Genomic DNA, 25483 nt, shown 5'->3' on the forward strand with positions numbered 1-25483 from the left:
GGCTGCCCACAAGGCAGTGGGGCTACTTACCCATAGCTGGGTATCTGGTTCACGAGCACCAGGGCGTGTCCGCACACTGGCGGGCCTGCGTGCTACATATGCAGGGGCCAGGCCTCCCCATCCTCTGAAGTCCAGCCTGAGTCCGAAAAGAGTTCAGTTTCCATGTGTCGCCAGCGAGGAGGCACTACATGAGGCTTGCTGTTGGTGAGGCTATGTACTGGCAGGGAGAGACTTGCACAGTCAGCTCTCCTTTTCGCAAGTCTGCTCACCAGCAGCGGAAGCTGAAAGTGAGAGCGACAAGCACTGCCCACTACACGCAGCATAACAACCATGAGCCCTATCAAACTGGTCAACTTTCCGAACTGAAACTGTCACCACATTTTCACTTCAAATTCAGCACATTTTTCACTGTTACTCACGTGTCCTTCGGCTTTCTCGTGCTGTTTAACACTCGCCGTTTCGTCCCTTCACTGTCAGTACAGGTCGCAATATTCTCTGACATTCAGGTTCGTACTCATTGCCAATTTGTTGTGACTGTGCAGATTACTTAACAATTAAATAAAGGCACACACTCTGGAGATGGTTTTAGCTGGTGTATTCACATTGCAACGAGAGCGAGAGAGAGAGAGAGAGAGAGAGAGAGAGAGAAAACAGTGTGCATGTGTAGACAAGAGAGCAATACGTAATGCTGAGGGGAGGTCATTGTTCTAAAAGAAATAGCTCCATACATTACATGAACAATGGTTCAGATCCTCAGGGATGAATTTGTTTCTTTAATTCATGTCAATAGCCAAGGACCAGAGCTTCGATCTCTCACAGAGTGAGAAACAGAAATAGAGAATGTTGTAAATACTCAGTAGGTCAGGCAGCTTCTGTGATGAGGGGAAACAGAGTTAATGTTTCAGTTTGATAAACTTCCATCAAAATTGAGGGAAATTACAAATTAAAACTTATTTTAAAAGGAAGAGAGTGAAGTGAATATCAGGACATGGAGAGCAAGAGAGACTGAATGACGTGGGTGGTAGGAGCTACATGAAAGCAGAGAAGGAGAGTGAAATAAAAAAAAACATTAACGAAGCAATACAAAACACTGCAAGTGGTGGAAATCTAGAAGAAAAACAAACCAGAAACTGGAATTATTCAGCAGATCAGGCAAAATCGGCGCAGAGAAAAATAGTTTACACTTCAGGACTGTGACTTTTCATCAGCAGTTAAATGTAAGATGGTTGGAAGGTGCAGAGAAAGGGAAGGGGTGCAAAGAGAAGCAAGAGAGCTGATTGCATCAAAAACAAAAAGTTGAAGGTTTAAGATGACGAAAAGCCAGGGGAGGTACAAATGCAAAATAATTATCTAAAATTTGCCAAAGGAACATTGAAATTCTGAACTAAAAACTGTGCTGGAAATGCTCAGTACCCAAAATTTCTGAACTCACTTTCCAATTCAGATGATACCCCTAGTCAGAAAGTAGTCCTGATGGATAGAAACTAAGACTCCCTATTCAGAAGAAAAACTATCAATGGGATATATATAACTTCATCTAAATCTGGATATTTGTAAACAATGGTGAGCTCCTATGCATGTTGAATATTCAAGACAACTATTAAATCAATCTTTACAACCTTTACAAGCAATTTAGTGGTTGTAAAATATTATCTTAGAGATAAGCTGTATAAATTATATATGACTCCCTTTGAAAAGATACCACTTTCATTTAAATTAGTAATAAGTAAGTGCTTGAATGAGAGGAATCTTGAAACGTGATCAGAAGCTTGTGTATACATATGATTATGTTATGATTGGAATATTTAACAACAAACCAGGAGAACGTTTCAGTGCTGGGTCCATGTTGGTTCCCAGGAGAGCAAATCCTATTCTTCCTGTACCCCCATGGCTTGAGCCTAACAAAGCCCTTTAATTCTGATTTTTTTTTTGGCATTTATCTACAGAAAGGAATACTTTACATTGGATGATTAAACTACCAGAACATCTTTAGGATACGAGAAGAAACTGCAGCCAGAGGAAGCATTGAACCACATATAGTTAAATGCTCCTTTCTCTAAGTAGCTTGTGTCTACTTTTCCATTAAGCATTCTTGCGCATGAATGGGAAAATGTGTGGTGTTCTTATCCCCTCCCAACCTTTCCATACATATCTTCAGTAGACACAACATGCGCTGGTACTTACCATAACATGAATCTTGGCCTTTCCTTTCTGAATGAGGAAAGCCCCTCCCATTGCTACAGGTTTATCTCCAAAATGTTTTGCAAGTGCTTCTCTCATGCAGCTTACGAAGTTACTTTGTCCTGTTCTTCTACAACTCCTTACTTCCACAACCTAATCAACAACAGCATCAAACCACAAGTCAAAAATCAATCTGAAGAATCTGTGTAAATCCATTATAAACCCACTAATGTAATGTAAATACATACACTGAAATTGCACTTAACAAAATTAACCACAATTGTATAATCGATTTCTTATTAAATCATGCTGTGTGATTTCAAACTACCATGAGAATTTATTAATACACCAACTTGATCACTATATATATTTGCAAATTAAGACATAAAGTTTGACAAAAATAAACATTAAAATACTCATGAGTAAACCTTTCTCGGGCTTCCAGCCAGGTACAGATATCGATTTTAATCAACGTTTCAATGACAGACTCTGCATCTCCATCAGGGTTGATGCCTGGACATATCTAGTCAGGTGGTATTTACAATGCTTATAAAAAGTATTCACCCTCCCTTGGAAGTTTTCAAGCCAAGGGACCGCTTGGTGAAGGAAGCCATTGAAATAAAACTAGAGGAAAAGAGTTATAATGAAGACAAAAGTCTCGCTCTAAGAACTGGAATTCAATTGCAAACAAGGTGGGACAGCAGAAACCTGATTGGATGACGACAAACCAGTCAGGAGGGATGGACGATAGGGTTAGAAATACCACCGGACTAGACATGCCCTGGCATCAACCCTGATGTAGATGGCAGAGTCTGTCATCGAAATGTCAGTTAAAATCAATACCTGTACCCAGCTGGAAGCCCAAGAAGAGTTTATTTGTTGTATTTGCTGAGAAAGCACTAGACCCTACAGAATACACATTAAAATTATTGTCCAGTGGAGGATACAGACTAAGATAAGAATATTAATGGAAAAGTCTGCAACAATATTATATTTCCATATTCATGATACTTTGGCATGAATGAGTTATTGATGCTCTCCTAGCTGCCAGTTGGTAGGGCAAACAAATCTGACCCAGTTTTATTTTTAATTGACAATGGCCCAGCTCAGAACCTTACATCATTCCGATCTTTGAACAGAGCATTAGCCACTTCCTTTCCCATTTCAAAGATGAATTCCGTGTCTGAGAAACATTTTAAGACCACATCCATTTCTGTCTTTCGAATCTAGCCCCATTACTGATGGAGAATTGAAATTCAAAGTAATTAAGTAAATATAAAATTAAATCTAGTAACCATAAAATCACTGCATGGTCAAAGAAGAAATAACACATTTAGATTATCAGTCTCCTTCATGGAAAGAAATCTGATGATGTGGTCTACAGAAAACTCCAAACTCATCAGTGAACTGCCTCCTTTGTGCAGAGTCAATAAATCCTACTATTGTCAGTTGGGTCCAGATCCCAAGAGAAAAATAACGGAGAGAGTTTTAATATGTTAAAGACTCATGAACATGGAACGTACAATCATATAGGTAATATATGGAGTTATGATTCACTCACCTTTCCAGGATTCCCTTCACTGATGTATAAATTAGCCAGTAATGCAAAATCGCAGGTCTTACACTTTTCCCCATATTTCTCCAGGATAAATCCACCAGTGGCTGGGTCTATTTTGGCACTGTAACTGTGATTTATGTCAGGTTTCCCATTTCCTTTAGTGAAGACATTAGGCATAAGCTAAAGCAGAACACAAAAAAAATGTATATATATTTATACAGAACATCTTACATAGAGCGCTGTTTAGCGGAACTCCAAATATACTGTTACATTTACTGTAAGCTATACTGCAGTTTTCAATTAAAACACAGTAAATTAGTCATTTAGGAAAAGTAAATCCATGTAGGTCCCACTTTCAATATTGTTGTCACAGATGACAAGCGGGGTGCCTCAGGGATCTGTTTTGGGCCCAATGTTGTTTGTAATATACATAAATGATCTGGATGATGGGGTGGTAAATTGGATTAGTAAGTATGCCGATGATACTAAGGTAGGAGGTTTTGTGGATAATGAGGTGGGTTTTCAAAGCTTGCAGGGAGATTTATGCCAGTTAGAAGAATGGGCTGAATGTTGGCAGATGGAGTTTAATGCTGAGAAATGTGAGGTTCTACATTTTGGCAGGAATAATCCAAATAGAACATACAGGGTAAATGGTAGGGCATTGAGGAATGCAGAGGAACAGAGAGATCTAGGAATAACAGTGCATAGTTCCCTGAAGGTGGAGTCTCATGTAGATAGGGTGGTGAAGAAGGCTTTTGGAACGCTGGCCTTTATAAATCAAAGCATTGAGTACAGAAGTTGGAATGTAATGTTAAAATTATACAAGGCATTGGTAAGGCCAAATTTGGGATATTGTGTGCAGTTCTGGTCACCGAATTATAGGAAAGATAACAATAAATTAGAGAGAGTGCAGAGACGATTTACTAGGATGTTACCTGGGTTTCAGCACTTAAGTTACAGAGAAAGGTTGAACAAGTTAGGTCTCTATTCATTGGAGCGTAGAAGGTTGAGGGGGGATTTGATCGAGGTATTTAGAATTTTGAGAGGGATAGATAGAGTTGACGTGAATAGGCTGTTTCCATTGAGAGCAGGGGAGATTCAAACGAGAGGACATGATTTGAGAGTTAGGGGGCAGAAGTTTAAGGGAAACACGAGGGGGTATTTCTTTACTCAGAGAGTGATAGCTGTGTGGAATGAGCTTCCTGTAGAAGTAGTAGAGGCCAGTTCAGTTGTGTCATTTAAGGTAAAATTGGATAGATATATGGACAGGAAAGGAGTGGAGGGTTATGGGCTGAGTGCGGGTAGGTGGGACTAGGTGAGATTAAGAGTTCGGCACGGACCAGGAGGGCCGAGATGGCCTGTTTCCGTGCTGTGATTGTTATATGGTTATATGAAGTCTCGGAAACGTTTGGATTCAAATACTGCTCTCAACCTAGTGTCAGAAAAAAATTCCGCCTGTATTACAAAAAAACAGGATATTGATCAATTAACTTAGAATTTTTATTTATGAAATATGTACTTCTTTTTTCACAGCACAAAGCTCCAACACATTGTGCTAAGCTAATAGGGACTTATCCAAAAAGACTGGCCATAATAGCAGCAAGAGGTAGTTTAACTAAGTACTGAGCTAAGGGGATGAATACTTTTGAACTGCTGACATTTCCATTTTTGTATTTTTAGTTTCTCGTGCTTAACAATTTTCCCTGTTTTTGGGGCTCTGCAGTGAAGAAGGAGCATGTTTTTCACAAATAAAAACTCTCATTATATTGTTCAAAATCTCTGGTTTTAATAGTCATTTATGTGAACAAAGGGTTGGGGGCTGAATAATTTTACAAGGTCCTGTATATGAAGGCAACTAAGACCACAAGACATTGAAGCAGAATTAGGCCAACTGGCCCATCAAGTCTGCTCCACCATTCAATCTTTTTTTTCCTCCTCCTCGACCCCATTTCCTGGCCTTCTCCCCGTAACCTTTGATGCCATGTCCAATCAAAAACCTATCAATCTCTGCCTTACATACACCCAACAACCTGGCCTGTACAGCTGCATGTGGCATCAAATTCCACCACCCTTTGACTAAAGAAATTTCTCCACATCTCTGTTTTGAAAGGGCGTCCCTCTATCCTGAGGCTGTGCCGTCTTGTCCAAGACTCTCCCACCAAGGGAAACATCCTTTCCACATCTACTCTGTCTAGGCCTTTCAACATTCAAAAGGTTTCAATGAGATCCCTCCTCATCCTTCTGAATTCCAGTGAATACAGATGCAGAGCCATCAAACATTCCTCGTATGATAACCCTTTCATTCCTGGAATCATCCTTGTGAACCTCCTCTGGACCCTCTCCAACGCCAGCACACCTTTTCTAAGATGAGAGGCCTAAAACTTTTCACGATACTCAAGCTGAGGCCTCACCAGTGCCTTATAAAGCCACAGCATCACATCCTTGCTCTTGTATTCTCAACTTCTTGAAATTAATGCTAACGTGACATTTGACTTCCTCACCACTGACTCAACCTGCAAGTTAACCTTTAGGGTGTTCTGCACAAGGACTCCCAAGCCCCTCTGCATCTCAGATTTTTGGATTTTCTCCCTGTTTAGAAAATAGTTTGCACATTTATTTCTACTACCAAGGTGCATGGCCATGCATTTTCCAACATTTCAATTAAAATAGGCAGCAATAAACATCTACGGGTGTTAATAATGATCAAAATCAGGTCCATGGCACAGAAACACATGACACAATATAATTATCTACCATGTCACTAGACCATTAAATCAATAAGAAATCACACAATAACTTGGAGACTAAAATGACCTGCTTTACTGTTCTGTATTCTTTAAGGTGATGTTCTTGTTTCATAAGGATACTGTACGCAGTTTCTAAACACATTCAGGAGCAGTGTTAGTGAATTGTACCTCTGCATTCACACCAACAGCTTTAAACGACGTTGCAGCAGCTCCGAGGATGAAGGCACCAGGCAGTTCCACTTGCTCAGCGACAGTACTGAGATTATAGATCTGCAAACAGAAACAAAACCACATCGGTGTCCTTTTTATTACATCATATCTCCCTTGATGGTTGGATCAAAAAACTGCAGGTGCTGGAAATGCAAAACAAAACAAAACTAGAAAACACTGTTACAATTAAACTGCACTGCAAGGTTTTCAATGAAAACAGAGTAAATAGAGTAAATTAAATGAGTGGTGAAAAACGAACAAGCCAGCATCTTGGGTCAACAAAGCTGCAGGCAGAAGAGAGAATAGCAAGTTGCAGAGAGTGGTGAGAATGAAAAGAACAGAGGGAATGAACCAGAGTATTTACAGGCCGGCACGAGAGCATCCTTCAAGAGGGTGAATCCAGGGAGAGCATCCGGCCCAGAAGTGCTACTTTGCCGAGTACTAATGACCAGAGCTGACCAATAGGTTGGAGTGCTCTCCGAGATCTTTAGCCTCTCACTTAAGCAATGCTTCAAGCAGGCGTCAATCATATCGGTACCTCACAGGAACATCAAGTCAAGTCAAGTCACTTTTTATTGACATTTCGACCATAACTGCTGGTACAGTGCATAGTAAAAATGAGACAACGTTTTTCAGGACCATGGTGTTACATGTCACAGTACAAAAACTACACTGAACTACATAAAAAACAGCACAGAAAAAAAACTACACTAAACTACAGACCCACCCAGGACTGCGTAAAGTGCACAAACAGTGCAGACATTACAATAAGTAATAAACAAGACAATAGGGCAGTAGGCTCTGCGTATTGAGAAGTCTGATAACATGGTAGCCTGCCTCAACAACTATCGTCCAGCAGCACTTACATCCACTGTGATGAAGTGCTTTGACAGGCTGGTAATGAAACGAATCAACTCCTGCCCAAGAGGCAACTTGGATCCGCTCTAAATTGCCTACCGTCTCAATAGGTCAAGTAGACACCATTTCATTGGCTCTTCACTCAGTCCTGGAACATCTGGACAGCAAAGATGCATACATCTGGATGTTCTTCATTGACTATATCTCAGCATTCAATACCATCATCCTCTCAAGACTAATCAATAAGCTTCAAGACCTTGGCCTCAATAAGTCCTTGTGCAACTATATACTTGATTTCCTCACTTGTAAACCCCAGTCTGTACGAACTGGCAACAACATCTCATCCACAATCTCCCTTAGCACAGGTGCACCACAAGCCTGTGAGCTTAGCCCCCTGCTCTACCTGTTTTGAGCACAGTTCCGATGCCATATTTAAATTTGTTGAAGACACCGATGGTATAGATCAAATCAAAGGGAGATACATCAGCACATAGGAGGGAGATTGAAAATCTGGCTGAATGGTGCCACAACAACAACCCCTTTCTCAATGTCAACAACCTTGGAGATATTATTGACTCCAAGAGGAGGAATCCAGAGGTCCATGAGTCAGTTCTCAATGGGAAAGGGGAAGAGAGGGGAAAATCACCGATTAAGAGGGTCAACAACTTTAAATCCCTCATTGTTATCATTTCAGAGGATGTGTCCTGGATCTAGCATGCAAGTGCCATTTCAAAGAAAACTCAGCAGCACCTCTACTTTCTCAGAAGTTTGCAAAGATCCGGTATGACATCTAAGATTCTGACAGGCTTCTATAGATGTGTGGTAGAGAGTATACTCACTGTTGCTTCACGGCCTGGTATGGAAATATCAATGCATTTGAACAGAAAATCCTATAAATCCCACCATTAAGCATATCTACACGGAGCTCTGTCACAGAAAAGCAGCATCCGTTATCAAGAACCCCACCATCCAGGCCATGCATGGTTCTGGAGGACTGGAAGATTGCAAATGTCATTCTGCTATTTAAGAAGTGGACAAGGAAGCAAAAAAAGATTATAGACCTGTTAGCTTGACATCGGTGGTTGGGAAGTTGTTGGAGTCGATTGTCAAGGATGAGGTTATGGAGTACCTGGAGGCATACGACGAGATAGGCAGAACTCAGCATGGTTTCCTTAAAGGAAAATCCTGCCTGACAAGCCAAGTGCAATTTTTTGAGGAAATTACAAGTAGGCTAGACAAGGGAGATGCAGTGGATGTTGTGTATTTGGATTTTCAGAAGGCCTTTGACAAGGTGCTGCACATGAGGCTGCTAAACAAGAGCCCATGAAATTACTGGAAAGTTACATATGTGGATAGAGCGTTGGCTGCTTGGCAGGAAACAGAGAGTGGAAATAAAGGGATCCCATTCTGGTTGGCTGCTGGTTACCAATGGTGTTCCACAGGGGTACCGCGTTGGGGCCGCTTCCTTTTACATTGTATATCAACGATTTGAATTATGGAATAGATGACTTTGTGACTAAGTTTGCTGATGATACAAAGATAGGTGGAGGGGCCAGTAGTGCTGAGGAAACAGAGAGTCTGCAGAGAGACTTGGATAGATTGGGAGAATGAGCAAAGATGTGGCAAATGAAATATAATGTTGGAAAGTGTACAGTCATGCACTTTGGTAGAAGAAATAAATGGGCAGACTATTATTTAAATGTGGAGAGAACTCAAGTTCAGAGATGCAATGGGACTTGGGAGTCCTCGTGCAGGATACCCTTAAGGTTAATCTCCAGGTTGAGTCGGTGGTGAAGAAGATGAATGCAATGTTGGCATTCATTTCTAGAGGAATAGAGTATAGGAGCAGGGATGTGATGTTGAGGCTCTATAAGGCACTGGTAAGACCTCACTTGGAGTATTGTGTGCAGTTTGGGCTCCTTATTTAAGAAAGGATGTGTTGACGTTGGAGAGGGTTCAGAGAAGATTCGCTAGAATGATTCTGGGAATGAGAGGGTTAACATATGAGGAACGTTTGACCGCTCTTGGACTGTACTCCTTGGAGTTTAGAAGAATGGGGGGGGGGGGGCCTCATAGAAACATTTCAAATGTTGAAAGGCATGGACAGAGTGGATGTGGTAAAGTTGTTTCCCATGGTGTGGGAGTCTAGTACAAGAGGGAGTGACTTAATGATTGAGGGATGCCCATTCAGAACAGAGAGGTAAAGAAATATTTTTTTAGCCAGAGGGTGGTGAATCTGTGGAATTTGTTGCCACAGGCGGCAGTGCAGACCGTCATTGGGTGTATTTAAGGCAGAGATTGATAGGTGTCTGAGTAGCCAGGGCATCAAAGGTTATGGTGAGAAGGCGGGGGAGTGGGACTAAAGGGGAGATTGATCAGCTCATGATAAAATGGCGGAGCAGACTCAATGGCTGACTTCTGCTCCTTTGTCTTATGGTCTTACTTCACTCACCCCATCACTGAACTGTTCCTACAACCTAGGGACTCACCTTCAAGGACTCTTCATCTCGTTATTTATTTATTGATGATTATTATTACGTCCTTTTTTTCCCCACTTTCATTTTTTTGCTTGCACAGTTTGCTGGATGTTTTTTCCTGCACATTGGCTGTTCTGTCCTGTTGAGTGCTGTTGATTCTATTGAGTATCTTGTATTTACTGTGAATGCCCACAAGAAAAGGAATCTCAGGGTTGTATATGGTGACATATACAGTATGGACTTGGTAATAAATTTACTTTGAACTTTGAGTTATCAGGGTAACGACTACTTAAAAAATACAGCAGTCCGAGCCAATAAATATATCGTTGGACAGTGGGAGGAAACCCACAGAGTCACGGGGGGGAACATAAAAACCCCTTATAGGCAGCGGCAGGAATAGAACCCGGGTTGCTGCGACTGCACAGCACTGTGCTATCATGTCAAGTCAAGACAGAGACGGCAGAATGGGGAATAGGGCAGAGAATTAAAGTGGCATGTGACTGGGAGGTCAGGGTCCCTCTTGTGGAGTGGAAGGATGTATTTTGCAAACACTGCACTTGGACACCACGTCATGAGCAGCAAGTGCAGTATGACACACTGGAAGAAGTGACGTGAAACACTGCTTCACCAGAAAGGAGCGTTTGGGTCATTGTTCCCTCTGCGCTGAGCAAGTGCATGGCCACGCAGTAACTGAAATGCTCCCACACACCTATCCTTTGTTGCCGCATAGCTGGATTATTCTTTTAGATAGCATTTTATTAAAGTGCTGCACAGTTTACAGGCCATACAAAAATTTTCTACTCAAGAGCAATGGTTGGTCCACACACCTGTAAAAAAAAAAGAGGGAATGTTGTTTTGGTTGCCAGGATGGTGGGAAAGGAAGAGTTCAAAGGACAGATATTACATCTCTCGTCATTCCACGAGGACACACCTTGAACAGTGGAGTGATTGGCCCAGATGGAAGAGCATTGCATAACAGTGAGCCGCAAAGGGAATGGTCCTTTCAGGACACTGCACTGGGAAGGACTGCTCCACTGTAACAGCAAGTTAAAGGATGCACGTTTTATGATACGGGGAGCACTGTTCTATCTGAAGTGCAGATTCATCTCCCTTATGCCAACCAAACTATGGCAACTGATAGATGATCTTGTGGTCACTTTTAACATAGTATAGCAAGTGCAGAAAAGTTCTTCAAACTGAACTCACAAAACAATTTCATGGTTGAGAGTAGGAAATCTTTTCTGTTCACCCACTCAGTCACAGCTAGAATGGTTGCATCTATAAATCATGCTGACATATGAATGAATTAAGAGCTAAGTGTATATTTTAATAGAGCACTATAGATTTTGAAAATACATCAACTAAAATGCCTTTCTAATCTTGTACCTAGGTGGCAGGGTGGAGATATGTCTCTCCCAAAGGTAATGTAAGGCGCTCCTTCCCTCCACTAGCCTGCAGGTCACCCTTGGGCAAGGTGGAGCACCTGCAGAGCACCGCCCCAACCCCGATCAAGGTCACATGAAGCCCTGGAAACAGGCGGTGTATGATCTTGAGAGCAGCTGGTGCATATCACAAGTCCTGGATATGTGAGCACTGACGCCAGGCAGACAATCTCTTAAGAGTATTGTTAACGGCTGGGGCCAGCCATCCTGTAAAGACACTGCCCAGAAGGCGGCAATGGCAAAATACTTCTGCAGAAAAATTTGCCAAAAACAGTTATGGTAGTGGAAAAACCATGATCGCCCACGTCATACAACACGGCACAAAACAAATCAAGGAATCTTGTACCCTTTGTGAGGACTTTCAGAACAATAGTTAGAAGAATAGGTCACAAAATGTCTAAGTCTGACCAAGCTGAAACCATTCGCACCTTATCAGTTTGTGGAAGGGGTAAAAGGTAAGGAACTCCACCCACGTCTGCTATTCTGGGTTTCCCACATAGACCTGCAAAATAAAAATACATTATAAAAATCGTTTAGTTCCAAAAAGTTCAGTAGATTAAATAATCCTTAATATGAATGCAATGCTAATTCACAACCTTCAAGAAAAGTTACACAGATAATTTTGCAGGCCAGGCAGCATCTATAGGAAGAAGTACAGTTGACGTTTCGAAACATCGACAGCGCTTCTCCCTTTAGATGCTGCCTGGCCTGCTGCGTTCCACCGGCATTTTGAGTGTGTCACTTGAATTTCCAGCATCTGCAGATTTCCGCGTGCTGACGGATAATTTTGTGTAGCACGAAATCTATTTTGTAAAAGGGTGCAAGAAATCAGCTCAAAGCAGTATTGGCCACTGAACTTTCTACTGACTTCAGTGGAACCAGCAATGAGGACATATTTAATACAAAACTAAGAATAATTTCTTCACCAGAGTTTGAAGCCCTATTTTCATTAAATTCTTTAGAAAGAAGCACCACTGTAAGTGCTAAGTAATCTTCTCCACCGATTTTATTCTCTACCACTATCCATTCATTCAATATAAATCTATAGTTCATTCACTGCTTTATATTAGCACTAACCACTGTGTGTCACCCTTTCGAATGTTCTCCTTAATATAACAGCCTACTTATTTCTTTGGTCATTGTCAAAAGCACACAACTATCGCTTTTTCATTTCCCCTTTGCTTGATGGAGTGCATTTCATTTTTCAAGCTTATTTTAAAGAACTCTTCTTCGAGTAAATCCAGATTCTACTTCATCCTCTCCCATTTACACTTCCTCCAGTCTTACATTTGTTATTTATTAAACCCTTTAGCACGCTTTCAACTCCAACTCCACATGTCCATTCAATTCCCCCTTCCCTCCCTCAACCTTTCTCTGCAGCTTAAGAATCCCTACCTTTTCACGTCTAATGAAAAGTCAAACTGAAATGTTAGCTTTCTCTTTTCATAGCGAAAGAGTGCTGTAGATTTAAGGCCATTTAAAATCGATTTATTTACACAGTATGCAAAAACTAACAGACAACCATTCAACATATTGAAGGGTGCGTGTTGCTTTCTGTGAGTGAACATTACATTATTTTCAGAAACATGATTCTTACAATTTTATTTTAAATCAATACATCACCAGGCATTCAGGCACTGAAAATGTGCAGTAGACTATCAAATAACAGAGTAGAATATAAATTACTGTTATGAAATATAAACTGCTGGAAATCCAGAGTGTGTGCGTGTGTGTCTGTGTGTGTGTGTCTCTCTCTCTCTCTCTCTCTCTCCCCCGTTCCCCCCCCCCCCACCTCCCTCCCTCCCACCCTCCCTCTCTCCCCTTCCTTCCCTCCCTTACTTGGAGGAACTCAGCAGTATCTATGGAAATGAACAAACAGTTGACATTTCGGGCCAAGACCCTTCTTCAGGACTGGAAAGAAAGGGGTGAGACACTAGAATAAAAAGGTGGGGGGGGGGGGAAGGAGGACAGCCAGAAGGTGATAGATGAAGCCAAGTGGGTGGGAAAGGTAAAGGGCTGGAGTTGAAGGAATCTGATAGGAGAGGAGAGTGGACTATAGGGGAAAGAAAAGGAGGAGGGGACCCAAAGGGAGGTGATAGGCAGGTGAGAAGAGGCAAGAGGCCAGAGAGGGAAACAGAAAAATAGGGGAGGCGAAGGGATTTTTTTTTAAACTGAAGGAGAATCAATATTCATGTTATCCGGTTGGAGGCTACCCAGACAGAATATAAGGCGTGGCATCAGTTTGGCACAAGAGAAGGCCATGGACCGATATGTCAGAACAGGAATGGGAATCGCAATTAAAATGTGGTGGTGCTCGATGAAGCAGTCCCCCAAATTACAATGGGTCTCACCAATGTAGACGAAGCCCCATTACGAGCACCAGACACAACAGATAACCCCAGCAGATCCACAAGTGAAAGGTTGCCTCACCTGGAAGAACTGTTTCTTAATGGGGGTGAGAAAGGAAGTGCATGGGCAAGTGTAGCACCTTGGCCACTTGCAGGGACAAGTGCCTGGAGGGAGGTTAGTAGAGCGAGATGAATAGAGAAGGAATCCATGGAGGGAGCAATCCCTATGCAAAGTGGGGTGGGGGGGGTTGGGGAGTAAAGTTATGTTCAGTGGCGGAATCCCTTTGGAGAAGGCGGAAATTGCAGAGGATGATGTTTTGGATGTGGCACGGACTAGAAGGGCCGAGATGGCCTGTTTCTGTGCTGTAATTTTTATATGGTTATAAGATGGGATGAGAGCAGATGTTTGGGAAATGGGGGAATTGCTGATGAGGGTAGCATCAATGTGGAGGAAGGGAAACCCCATTCTTTGAAGGAGGAAGCCAGCTCTGATGTCCTGGAAAGGAAAGCCACAACCTGGGGATAGATGTGGAGGAGATGAAGGAACTGAGAAAAGAGAAGAGCATTTTTACAGCAGACTGAGTGGGAAGTGGTATAGTCAAGATAGCCGTGGAAATCGGTAGGTTTATAGAAGATATCAGTTGACAGTTTGTCTCCAAGATGGAGACAGAGAAATTGAGAAAGAGGAGGGAGGTGTCAGAAATGGACAAAGTGAATTTAAGGGCAGGGTGGAAGTTGGAAGCAAAGTTGATATAATTGATGAGCTCATCATGAGTGCATGAAGCATCATCAATGCAGTCTCCAATGTAGCAGAGAAAGAGTTGGAAACCATTACCAGGCACGGCTTGGAACATTGACTGTTCTACGTAGCCTACAAAAAGACAGGCATAGCTGGGGCCCACGCAGGTACCCATGACTGCCCCTCGAGTCTGGAGAAAGTGGGAGGAGCCAAAGGAAAAACGAGGACCAGTTCTGCCAGAAGGAGAAGGGTGCAGGTAAATGTCATGAGAAATAATATCCATTATTTCCCCTCAGACCTGCTCTGCCTTTCAATGTGATCTTAGCTGATCACTTACCTCAACACAGCTTTCCTGCACTAACTCTATACCTTGATTGCCTTAATATCCAAAAACCTACCTCCACTTTAATATATTGAGCCTCATAACCACCCTCCTGCTAAACCAGGGGTTCCCAAACTGGGGTCACAGGCCCCTTGCTTAATGATATTGGTCCATGGCATAAAAAAGATTGGGAACCCTTGTGTTAAAGGAATACAAATATTGTCTCATCCCTTCATTCAGACTCCAAGCATCTGCTTAATCTCTTCTCCTTCTACATATTGTACCCTCCCTGTAACATCCCATCCCCATCACCCTATCCCAGTATCTGTTCTGGAAGACATCGATAACAGGAATATCCTTTGGAAGTGTAACCAGATCTTTAGACAATATCCCAGATAAGAGTTTTGCCTGGGAACTACATGATAGTTTTATTCTTGCATTCAAATCTTCTGGCAAGAAATTATTTGAATCCACATAAAATATGAGAACATTACACCCCGTGGAGTGGATGTGGAGAGGATGTTCTTATAGTGGAAGAATACAGGACCAGAGGGGGCAGCCTCAGAATAGAAGTATGTCCCTTTAGAACAAAGCTGAGGAGGAGTTTCTTCAGCCAGAGGCTGGTAAATCTGTGGAATTCATTGTTACAGACGCCTATGGAGGCCAAGTAATTGTGTGTATTTAAAGAAGGGGTTGACAAGAATCTCGATTAGTCACGGTGTCAAAGGTTACAGGGGAGAAAGCAGAAGTAGGGGGTTGAGAGGGGCAATAAACCAGCCGTGATGAAATGGCAGAGTCGACTTGATGGGCCAAATGGCCTAATTCTTCTCCTACGTTCCAAGTAAAATGTGATTGTCAAGGCGACCTGGCACATAACCTTGGAGGGTGGGGGGGGGGGGGGGGGGAGAGGAAACACAAGAGAAATTCTCTTACATGTTAAAAATGCTATTTTGACAAAGTTTCTGTTTCAGATTGACTACTGTTACAATAGAAATAAGTGGAAATCACACCATTACTTCTCTGCAGCTACTTTAAAAGCTGGCACAATCTCTACAGTACTCAAGAGCTAATCTTACACAATCAAGAAAGCTAAAAACTGCCTTTATTTTCTGGGGAGGCTGAAGAGAGCTGGACTATTCATGTCTATATTCACATTCTTCTAAGATGCACAGTAAAGAGTATCATAACACGTCGCATCACGGTACGGAAAATGCACTGCATTGGGCAGGAAAGTTTCAAAGTAAATTTATTATCAAAGTACATACTGTATACATCACCACAAACAACCGAGATTCATTTTCTTGTTCTACAAATAGCTTGACTGCCCAGCGCATCACCCGCACTAGCCTACCGCCATCAAGGACATATATATAGCAAGATGCCCGAAAAACATCATGAAGGATCCCGCCCACCCTGCTCATGGACTGTTTGCCACATTCCCAAAAGGGAGGAGGTCGTGTAGCGTCCATGCCAGGACCACCAGACTCAAAAACAGTTATATTCCCCAAGCAGTAAGGCACCTCCACACACTAACCCACCCTTCCACAACCCCCACCACCACTACTTTATCATTTCTTGTCAATCACCTCACATTGATATTCCTGTGCCTAGTGTCACTTTATGGAATTAGGGTTCAAGTTATACTTACTATCCAGGTCAGTGTGTGAAACATACACAGTGGTTGTTCTATCAGTTCTAGGGCCGGCTAGCCAGTAGCTTGAGATTTGCACGGTGGAGTTAAAAGTTAAGAGATTTTGTAATATAAAATAGAATAGGTAGTGTGACACGAGTACAGCTTTGGACATTCTGGATGTCAATTCCGGCGCCATTGTCTAATGAGTCTCTGTGTGTCCTCCCTGTGGAATGCGAGGGTTTTCCCCTGGTCCTCCAGTTTCCTCCCACAGTCCAAAGACGTACCAGTTAAGTTAATTCGTCTTTCTAAACAGTCCCTTGATTAGGTTAGGGTGTGTTGGGTTTGTCGAGGGTTGCTGGATGGCATGGCCTGAAGGGGGCCAGAGGGAGCTACTCCACACTAAATAAACAAACAAACAAACATCATCTGTACTTAACCTGCTGCAGCAAAATTGAAGGGCTCCTGTGTAAGATCTGGGCAGTCCACCACCGATACCTGAGCCTCTGCAAAGTTCTTCTTCAACCCATCTTGCAGCACTGAAAGAGAAGGAGCAGATTTTAAAAGGCATTTTTTTTCCCTCAAAGTTCAGCATGGACTAGATGGGCCAAGGAGCTTGTTTCTGCACTGTAGTAACCTAGACTCAAAGTTCAAAGTAAGTTTATTATCAAAGTATGTCAACATATATAAACTCTGAGATTCACTTTCTTACAAAAAATACAAGAAACACTATAGAATCAATGAAAGACCACACCCAATACGGCGGACAACAACTAATGTGCAAAAAAAAACAAACTGCAAATAAAAAAAAGAAAAAAGAAATAATAACAACAATAAATAAGCAATAAATATCAAGAACATGAGATGCAGAGTCCTCCAAAAATGAGACCAATTCAGTGGTGGGGCAAGTGAGGTTCTCCCCTCCAGTTCAAGAGCCAGATGGATGAGGAATAATAACTGTTCTTGAACCTGGTGTTGTGGGACCTGAAGGTCCTGTAGCTTCTCCCGGACGGCAGTTGTGAGAAGAGACATGGCCTGAATGCTGCTTTTCTGCGACAGTGCTCCGTGTAGATGTGCTCAATAGTGGAGAGGGATTTACCCTCTGTACTGGGCCGTATCCATGACTTTTCGTAGGCTCTTCCGTACAAGGTGCTTCCATACCAGGCAGCGATGCAACCAGCCAATATACTCTCCGCCACGCGTCTACAGAAGCTTATCAAAGTTTTAGGTGTCATACCGAATCTCTGCAAACTTCTGAAAAAGTAGAGGCGCAGCCGTGCTTTCTCTGCAGTGACACTTGCGTGCTGGGCCTGGGACAGATCCTTTGAAATGATGCCCTCTCCGCCTCTGGTCTCCAATGAGGACTGCATAGTGGACCTCCAGTTTACTCCTCCTGAAGTCAATAATCATCTCTCCAGTCTTGCTGACATTGAGAGAGAGGCTGGTGTTGTAGCACGACTCAGACAGATTTTGAACCTACCTCCCACCTGTTGATTTGTCACCACCATTGATTCGGCCAACAACAGCGGTACCGTCAGCAAACTTGCACATGGCATCAGAGTTGTGCTTAGCCTCACAGTCGTAAGTATAAAACAAGTAGAGCAGGGTACTAAGCACACAGGCTTGTGGCGCCCGTGCTGAGAAGATTGTGGATGAGGTGTTGTTGCCAGTCCAGACTGACTGAGGTCTGCAAGTAAGGAAATCAAGGATCCAATTGCACTAGGAGATATTGAGGCCAAGGACTCAAAGCTTATTGATTAGCTTTAAATATTGAATACCGAGCTGTAGTCAGTGAAGAGGATCCTGATGTACCCATCTTTCCTGTCCAAATGTTCCAGGGTTGATTGAAGTGCCAATGAAATAGCATCTACTGTTGACCTGTTATGACAGTAGGCAAACTGCAGTTGATCCAAGTTGCTTCTAATGGCAGGAGTTGATACATTTCAAGACCAACCTCTCAAAGCACTTCACAGTGGATGTAAGTAATGCTGGATGATAGTCATCGAAGCAGGTCATCATGCTCTACTTAGGCACAGGTATATTTGAAGCAGGGAGGTACCTCAGACTATAAAAGCGAGAGGTTAAAGATATTGGTGAACACTCCAGCCAGTTAATCAGCACAGGTCATTGGTATTCAGCTACGTCTGTGGTTTCACCCTCCTGAAGGATGCTCTGACACCGGTCTCAAAGACTGACATCATAGGGTCATCAGGAGCTGTGGCAGTTCATGAAGATGCTTCCATGTTTTGATGGCCAAAGTGAGCATAAAAAGCACCTACGACCCTATAACCTTTCCACTGCATTTGCATTGCGTCATTCCAGCTTAAAGCACATCTCAATACTCATTTCTTGTTGTCAATTGCATTGTTCTCTACTGAAAGTTAGATTCTTGTGACACGGTTCACTAGAGGACCCTGCTTGAGATCTGATCATTTATGTATGTACTTTAATAATGTTTGCAGCTCAAGTTTGGTCAATTGTGTGGGGCATCACTGTTGAATCCACATCAACCCAACCCACCATTTACCACGAAGAACTGTAGGAAGGATAAACAATCTGTTTTGCCAATTCCAACCAATTTTCCCTGTTACAATCTAGTGGGATGAGGTCAATCTTGGAGTCCTACCATTGTGCCAATAGATTTATCAAACTCAGCACGGATGACAGATCAAACAAAAACTCTATGGTCATTAGATTATCTAGATTAGAGGATCATAAAGTAATACAGAACTGAATCAGGGGTTTCCGCCCAACGTAGAAGGGTAGGAGGGGTCCTTTGCTGCTTCCTAGAGGTAAAGCTAGATTTGAGGGAGGAGTTTGCATGATGGACAGGGCAGTATTTGCAACTCTCCTATTTCTTGCAGTCATGAACAGAGCTGTTGCCCTAGCAACGCTGTGGTGCATCCAGATAGGATGCATTCTATGGTGTATCTATAAAATATTGGTAAGAGTCCTTGAGGACATATTTATTTCCCTTAGCCTCCTCGAACAGAGGTGATTGTGTGCTTTCTTGACCATAGCATCCACATGGTTGAACCAGGACGATTTGTTGGTGTTATTTACACAGAGCAATTTGAAGCTCTCAACTATTTGCCTAAGTTACTCAAGTTCAGGGAATATTCCTTGACAGTTATCTAGAATCACTACTGCAAAAAAAAGTTCATTATAGTTAATTATATCATGTTAAAATGTTCAGTGGTAAACAAGGTGGATTGGGGGAGGATACTGGCGGGGATGAAGGCAGAGCAGAGATGGCTGAAGTTTCTGGGATAGTTCACAAAGTGCAGGATAGATATGTCCCACAGAGGAAGAAGTTGTCAAATGGCAGAGGTGGGCAACCGTGGCTGACAATGGACTGCACAAAAGCCAAGGAAAGGGCATATAAGGTAGCAAAAGTGAGTGGGAAGTTGGATGATTGGGAAGTTTCTAGCAACAAAAGGCATCTAAAAAAGCTGTAAGAAGGGAAAAGATTAAATTTGAGGGGAGACTAGTCGATAATATAAAGCAAGATACCAAAAACTTTTTCCAGTTATATAAATAGTAAAAGAGAGGTGAGAGTTGATATTGGACCACTGGAAAATGATGCTGGTGAGGTAGTAATGGGGGAGAAAGAAATAGCAGATGAACTTAATGGGCACTTTGCATCTGTCTTCACTGTGGAAAACACTACAAGTGCACTGGAGGTCCATGCGTGTCAGGGAGCAGGACTGAGTGCCATTGCTATTACAAAGGAAAAACTGAAAGGACTTAAGGTGGATAAGTCACCTGGACCAGATGGACTACATCCCAGAGTTCCGAGAGGGGTTGCTGAAGAGATAATAGATGCATTGGTCATTATTTTTCTAGATCACTTGATTCTGGCATGATCCCAGAGGACTGGAAGATTGCAAATGTCACTCCACTCTTTAAGAAGGGAGGAGGGCAAAAGAAAGGAGATTATAGGCCAGTTAGCCTACCCTCAGGGGTTGGTAAAGTGCTGGAAAATATTAAAGATGAGGTTTTGGGGTACTTGGGGACTAATGATAAAGTAAGTCAAAGTCAGCATGGTTTCCGTAAAAGGAAATCTTGCCTGACTAATCTGCTAGAGTTCTTCCAGGAAGTAACAAGCAAGCTGGACAAAGGACAGCCACTGGATGGCATGTATTTGGATTTTCAGAAGGCGTTTTATAAGGTGTCACCAATGAGGCTACTGAACAAGTTACAATCCTATGGCATTACAGGATAGAGGAATGGCTGACAGGCAGGAGGCAGTGAGTAGGAATAAAAGGGGCCTTTTCTGGTTGGCTGCCAGTAACTAGTGGTGTTCCTCAAGGGTCAGTATTGGGACTGCTGCTTTTCACATTGTTGGTCAACGACAATAATGTAATTAATGGATTTGCAGCAAAGTTTGCAGATGATATGAAGACAGGTGGAAGGGTATGTAGTACTGAGGAAGCATTGTGATTGCAGCAGGACTTAAGACAAATTGGAAGAACAAGCAATAAAGTGGCAGACGGAATGCGGTGTTGTTAATGTGTTTCCAGTCCCATGATTGGGTCAAATTAAGCTTGACACCAAGATCGAAGTGGATAAAAAAATCTTTCCATCTTTAAATGTTTTGGACAAGGAACAATAGTGTGGACTATTATCTACATAGCGAGAAAGTTCAAACATCAGAGGTGCAGAGGGACTTAGGAGTCCTTGTGCAAGACTCCCAGAAGATTAGAGATTGAGTCTGTGGTAAAGAAGACAAATGCAATGTTCGCATTTATTTCAAGGGGAATGTTATATAAAAGCAAGGAGATAATGCTGAGGCTTTATAGGACACTAGTCAGACCACACTTAGAGTCAGTTTTGGGCCCCATATCTCAGAAAGGATGTGTTGTCATTGGAGAGAGTCCAGAGGAGGTTCACGAAGATGTTTCCAGGATTGAAGGGGTTAGCATATGAGTAGCGTTTGGTAGCTTTGGCCCTTTACTCACTGAAATTAAGAAGAATGTGAGGGATCTCATTCAAACCTACAGAATGTTGAAAGGACTAGATAGGGTGGGCGTGGAGTGGGTGTTTCCCGTGGTGGGTTACTCAGAACTAGAGGGCACAGCCTCAAAATTGAGGGGGGCTACTCTTTAGAACAGAGGTAAGGATGATTTTTTTTTAGCCCGAGAGTAGTAAATCTCTGCCACAGACCGCGGTGGAGGACAAGTCTGTGCGCATGTTTAAGGTGGAATTTGATTGTTTCCTGATCGATGAGGGCATCCAAGGATATGGTAAGAAGGCAGGTGTATGGGGTTGGGTGGGATCTGGGTTCAGCCATGATGGAATGGCGGAGCAGGCTCGATGGCCTAATTTTGTTCCTATGGTCTCAAGTCCTGGGTACCCGGTTTAAACATAAAGAGACGTACCATACGCTCCCTTTTAACACTCATTTAATTGTACCAAGATTCTGGCACGGTACCTTGTCTGTTAATCGGGAGGCACGATTTCAAATCCCAGCACAGCAACTCGAGAACTAAAATTTAAAATTAGTATCGGTAATGCTTAGAAAACTGGTTGTCGAACACATTCAGTAATATATCCAGTTGCTTAGCGTACTCGACGCTGAAAACCCATCACGCTAGTTGACCGCCCTTTGAAAAGCTCAGCAAAACACTCGGGTTAATCAGTGACAATATTTTGAAAATGTCTTCCAAAGATAACTGTAGAGATAGAATCTGGGCTCCTTGTTCGCCACTGTCGGCGAAAACAATCTCCTGCGCGTCTAACAGCAGACTCCAAGATGTTTACTGGAAACGCCGGTCTGCCTACAGTGAAGCGTTAACCCTTCCGAGAGCTATCGTCTGCTCTCGTCGCAGGAATGAAACACTATAATTTTCCTCGGTGTTTTCTTTTAGTATTACACATTGCAGGCAGTCCCGTCAGGTGCATGCATCCGCCCAGCGCAAAGTCGGGGTTTTACCTTCACAAAGCTCCTCTAAAGTTGGAACGTAAAGTGCAGACTTCTCGACGCTCGCAGCCATCGCAGCCGATCCGCTCCAAACAAGTCCTCCCGCAGGAGCATTGACCTTTTATTTCTCCCTCGTTACTTGCTACCGGGCGGAACTAATAGTTTCCAGAGTGTAAAGTTCAAAGTCTTGGTCAAACTGGTGAAGGCAAGGGGGATATTAACAGACCGCTTTACCTCGGTGGGACAAACTGAGTGAAAGTAGTGAGCGTGTAGCACAGGGGTGGGCAAACTTTTTGACTTGAGGGCCACAAAGGGTTCTAAAATTTGACAGGGGGGCCAGACCAGGAGCAGATGGACAGAGTGTTTAGGTAATACACCTCATAAGAGAAAATAAAATATCATGGGATATGTAGAAAACATGTGCTTTAAGTTCAATTGAAAATGAACAAATGCATTACAACAAAATATCTGTCTTTGAAGTCCCATGGTATTTAGCTATTTATTGAAATGACTTTTAAAACACTGAAAATTAAATGAATAAAATACAGCTTTTTTAAATAGTAACAGTTATTACTTTAAAGCACTGAAAATTCTGTTATCCTTCAAGATATTATCATCATCACTCTCCTCCTGACTGTCTTTATTTCAAAAACGGTAGGAGATGCAGGTCTACTTGTCCTGCTCCTTCTTATTCAATTGTCCCCTGTGCCAAAACTCAACAACGACCAGCACAAGGACAGAACAGTGACAGCGCGCCTGTTTGCAGAGCGCGTTATTTGAGCTGGAGCGCATTTTTTATTTTGAGAACGTACGTGCACCTGCGCACTACTCATGTCCATCACTTAACAGAAATGAGATGTAACATGTAAGGCTTATTGAAAAAAATATTTTCAAATGCATTTTTTACATAACACAACGAAGAAACTTATTTTTAATTTCAGTGGGAACAGTGTTGTTGGTCTCCCTTTTTAGCCAGCGCATCAAAGTCTGGATTTAGTTTTGTTGTGGCGATTCTCAGGATGGATCTGAGGTGTTGGTCAGTTAACTTGGATCTGTGGCTGGCTTTGTTGATGTTCATGACGCTGGACGCCTGTTCACACAAATAGGTCGAGCCGAACAAAGAGTAAAGCGCAAATGTGGAGTAATACGCTGCAACTCAACAAAGGTCAATGTGTAGCGGTGTGCTACATGCACCGCTAAAATTACGACACGGAGTCAGTAACTGCAGTTGAAGAAAAAAACTTTATTCAAAATCCCCAGCCTCACTTTTAAGCCTCCCTCAACCTGCCCGCCGTGGCGCAGAGGCTCCAAAGCTCTGTGCTCGCAAATCCCCGCAGGCTATCTCCCTTAGCCGGAACGCTGGCTAATTGTGAGCCGGTTCGGATGTGCCAGGAAATGGGTTGCCACAAATGTATATAGAGTGCGTCATCTATTGGGAAAACGCCAGAATTGCGGGGAAAAAACGTTAACAAGGTTTATTAACATAATTTCATCAAGTTCTGCGGGCCGGATTAAAAAGCTTAACAGGCCGCATATGGCCCGCGGGCCGTAGTTTGCCCATGCCTGGTGTAGCACCTTCTGAATTCTGGAAGGAACCAGTTTAAAAGATAAAGTGCTGAAAAGTAGTTAGTTAGGGTATGGGTGCAGAAATCTGAAGTCTTAATTGTCCAAAACGGTTAAAGATGGAATGATCTTTTTGTCCAGTTAGGTCCTGGTGTCAAGTTTTACATAGGTCTTGAATAACATACTGCCCGGTCAATTTGGACCTCCGCGGTTCAGGTCTTTTAAAACTAAACCTACGTTATTCTGCATTCGTTATAAGTGTGTATTACTACTGTTAGTTGATATATAAGATGGCCAGGATCTCTCTGTCTCTCTTTGAAGCCGAATTAGAGGCATGTGGAGTTAACTTTTATGTCTTAAATAATAAAATCATGAAATGCTTAAAAATAATTCCCCATGTTATTCTTTGTGATAAATTAGCAGGTCAAATAATTCCACCTACTATTTCAGTCAATTCAGTCGGAGATAAATGATGCATTTACAAAGCCGTGTAGAAGCAAAGGCTATATACATATTAACTAAACACGTGTAATGTGCAATTTTGCGTTGTTCATGGACATGCAGAGAAGGAATTGTTCTACATCTTCTGTATCTTGTCATTCATGCACTGTGGTAAGGTATTCATCTTCAGCTACTATCCATCCTTTAGAAATTGGTGGTGTTCCCTTGAACGCGTGTGATAAAGGTAACCCAGGGTCAGTAGGTAGAAGGTTCCAGTATCTTGTCCCAACAACCATGATTAGAATAATGTGTGGCCTGGAATACAGTCTATAGTGTCTCGTTGCTCTTGTAGAAGCTGAAGGTGAACTATAGGTGAAATTATTGTTCTGGGCTAACAAACATTTGATATTGAAGCAACCACTTTAAAATAATAGCATTAAAACGGTAAATTAAAAATTGTATCATAAAGTACCTTTACAGTCTCTTTATCATCTAGTTTAGAGACAAATAGAGGCCAGGATATTGGAAAGATCTTCCTTGGTTTTGCTCGAAACAATTCATAACTACCTGAACAGACAAAGAAAGATTCGGGGTGATGTCTCACCTGAAAGTTGGTAGCTCTGTCATAATAGTGATGCCTGGAGGTTTCACTACACTAGAAACTGGAGCCATAACTTTCTGACCAGAGTACCTCAAATTGAGCTATAACACAGGAATTTAATGAAATGATTTATTTATTCAGATACAGCACAGACCCCAGCCTATTTACTGGACCATTTACAATGACCAATTAACCGACCAACTTTTTTTAGAAGACTGTGGGCGGAAAATTAAAATACCTTGTTTTTTCTGTACTTGGGGCAAAGTCAAACTCGCGATTTCTGTATTTATAAATGAAATATCTGCTTAACAAATTTAACAAAACAAACCTAACCAGCAAATAACACATCTGCAGCAATGCTGTAAAATGCAGCTGGTTCGGCAGCAATCGCTGCTCGACCCCGGACCAGGCGGACGGGCTCTGGATGCGCCGCCGAACAACAT

At 42.4% G+C, this 25483-nt stretch overlaps 1 protein-coding gene across 1 annotated transcript in view; it reads right to left on the minus strand.

Annotated features, from left to right (window-relative positions):
• c6h11orf54 (chromosome 6 C11orf54 homolog) overlaps positions 1 to 22603 on the minus strand; it is a 35035-nt gene extending 12432 nt beyond the window's left edge. Inside the window, exons 1-6 of the mRNA XM_059973188.1 lie at positions 22448 to 22603; positions 16953 to 17051; positions 11902 to 11975; positions 6655 to 6756; positions 3743 to 3919; positions 2185 to 2334 (exon numbers count right to left, since the gene is read on the minus strand). Of these exons, the coding sequence (XP_059829171.1) occupies positions 2185 to 2334; positions 3743 to 3919; positions 6655 to 6756; positions 11902 to 11975; positions 16953 to 17051; positions 22448 to 22508 (663 nt within the window). The 5' untranslated portion in view covers positions 22509 to 22603. The remainder of the gene's footprint in view (positions 1 to 2184; positions 2335 to 3742; positions 3920 to 6654; positions 6757 to 11901; positions 11976 to 16952; positions 17052 to 22447) is intronic.
• Between the last annotated feature and the right edge of the window lie 2880 nt (positions 22604 to 25483).

This window comes from Hypanus sabinus, chromosome 6 (assembly GCF_030144855.1).
Source record: "Hypanus sabinus isolate sHypSab1 chromosome 6, sHypSab1.hap1, whole genome shotgun sequence".
Classification (NCBI taxonomy): domain Eukaryota; kingdom Metazoa; phylum Chordata; class Chondrichthyes; order Myliobatiformes; family Dasyatidae; genus Hypanus; species Hypanus sabinus.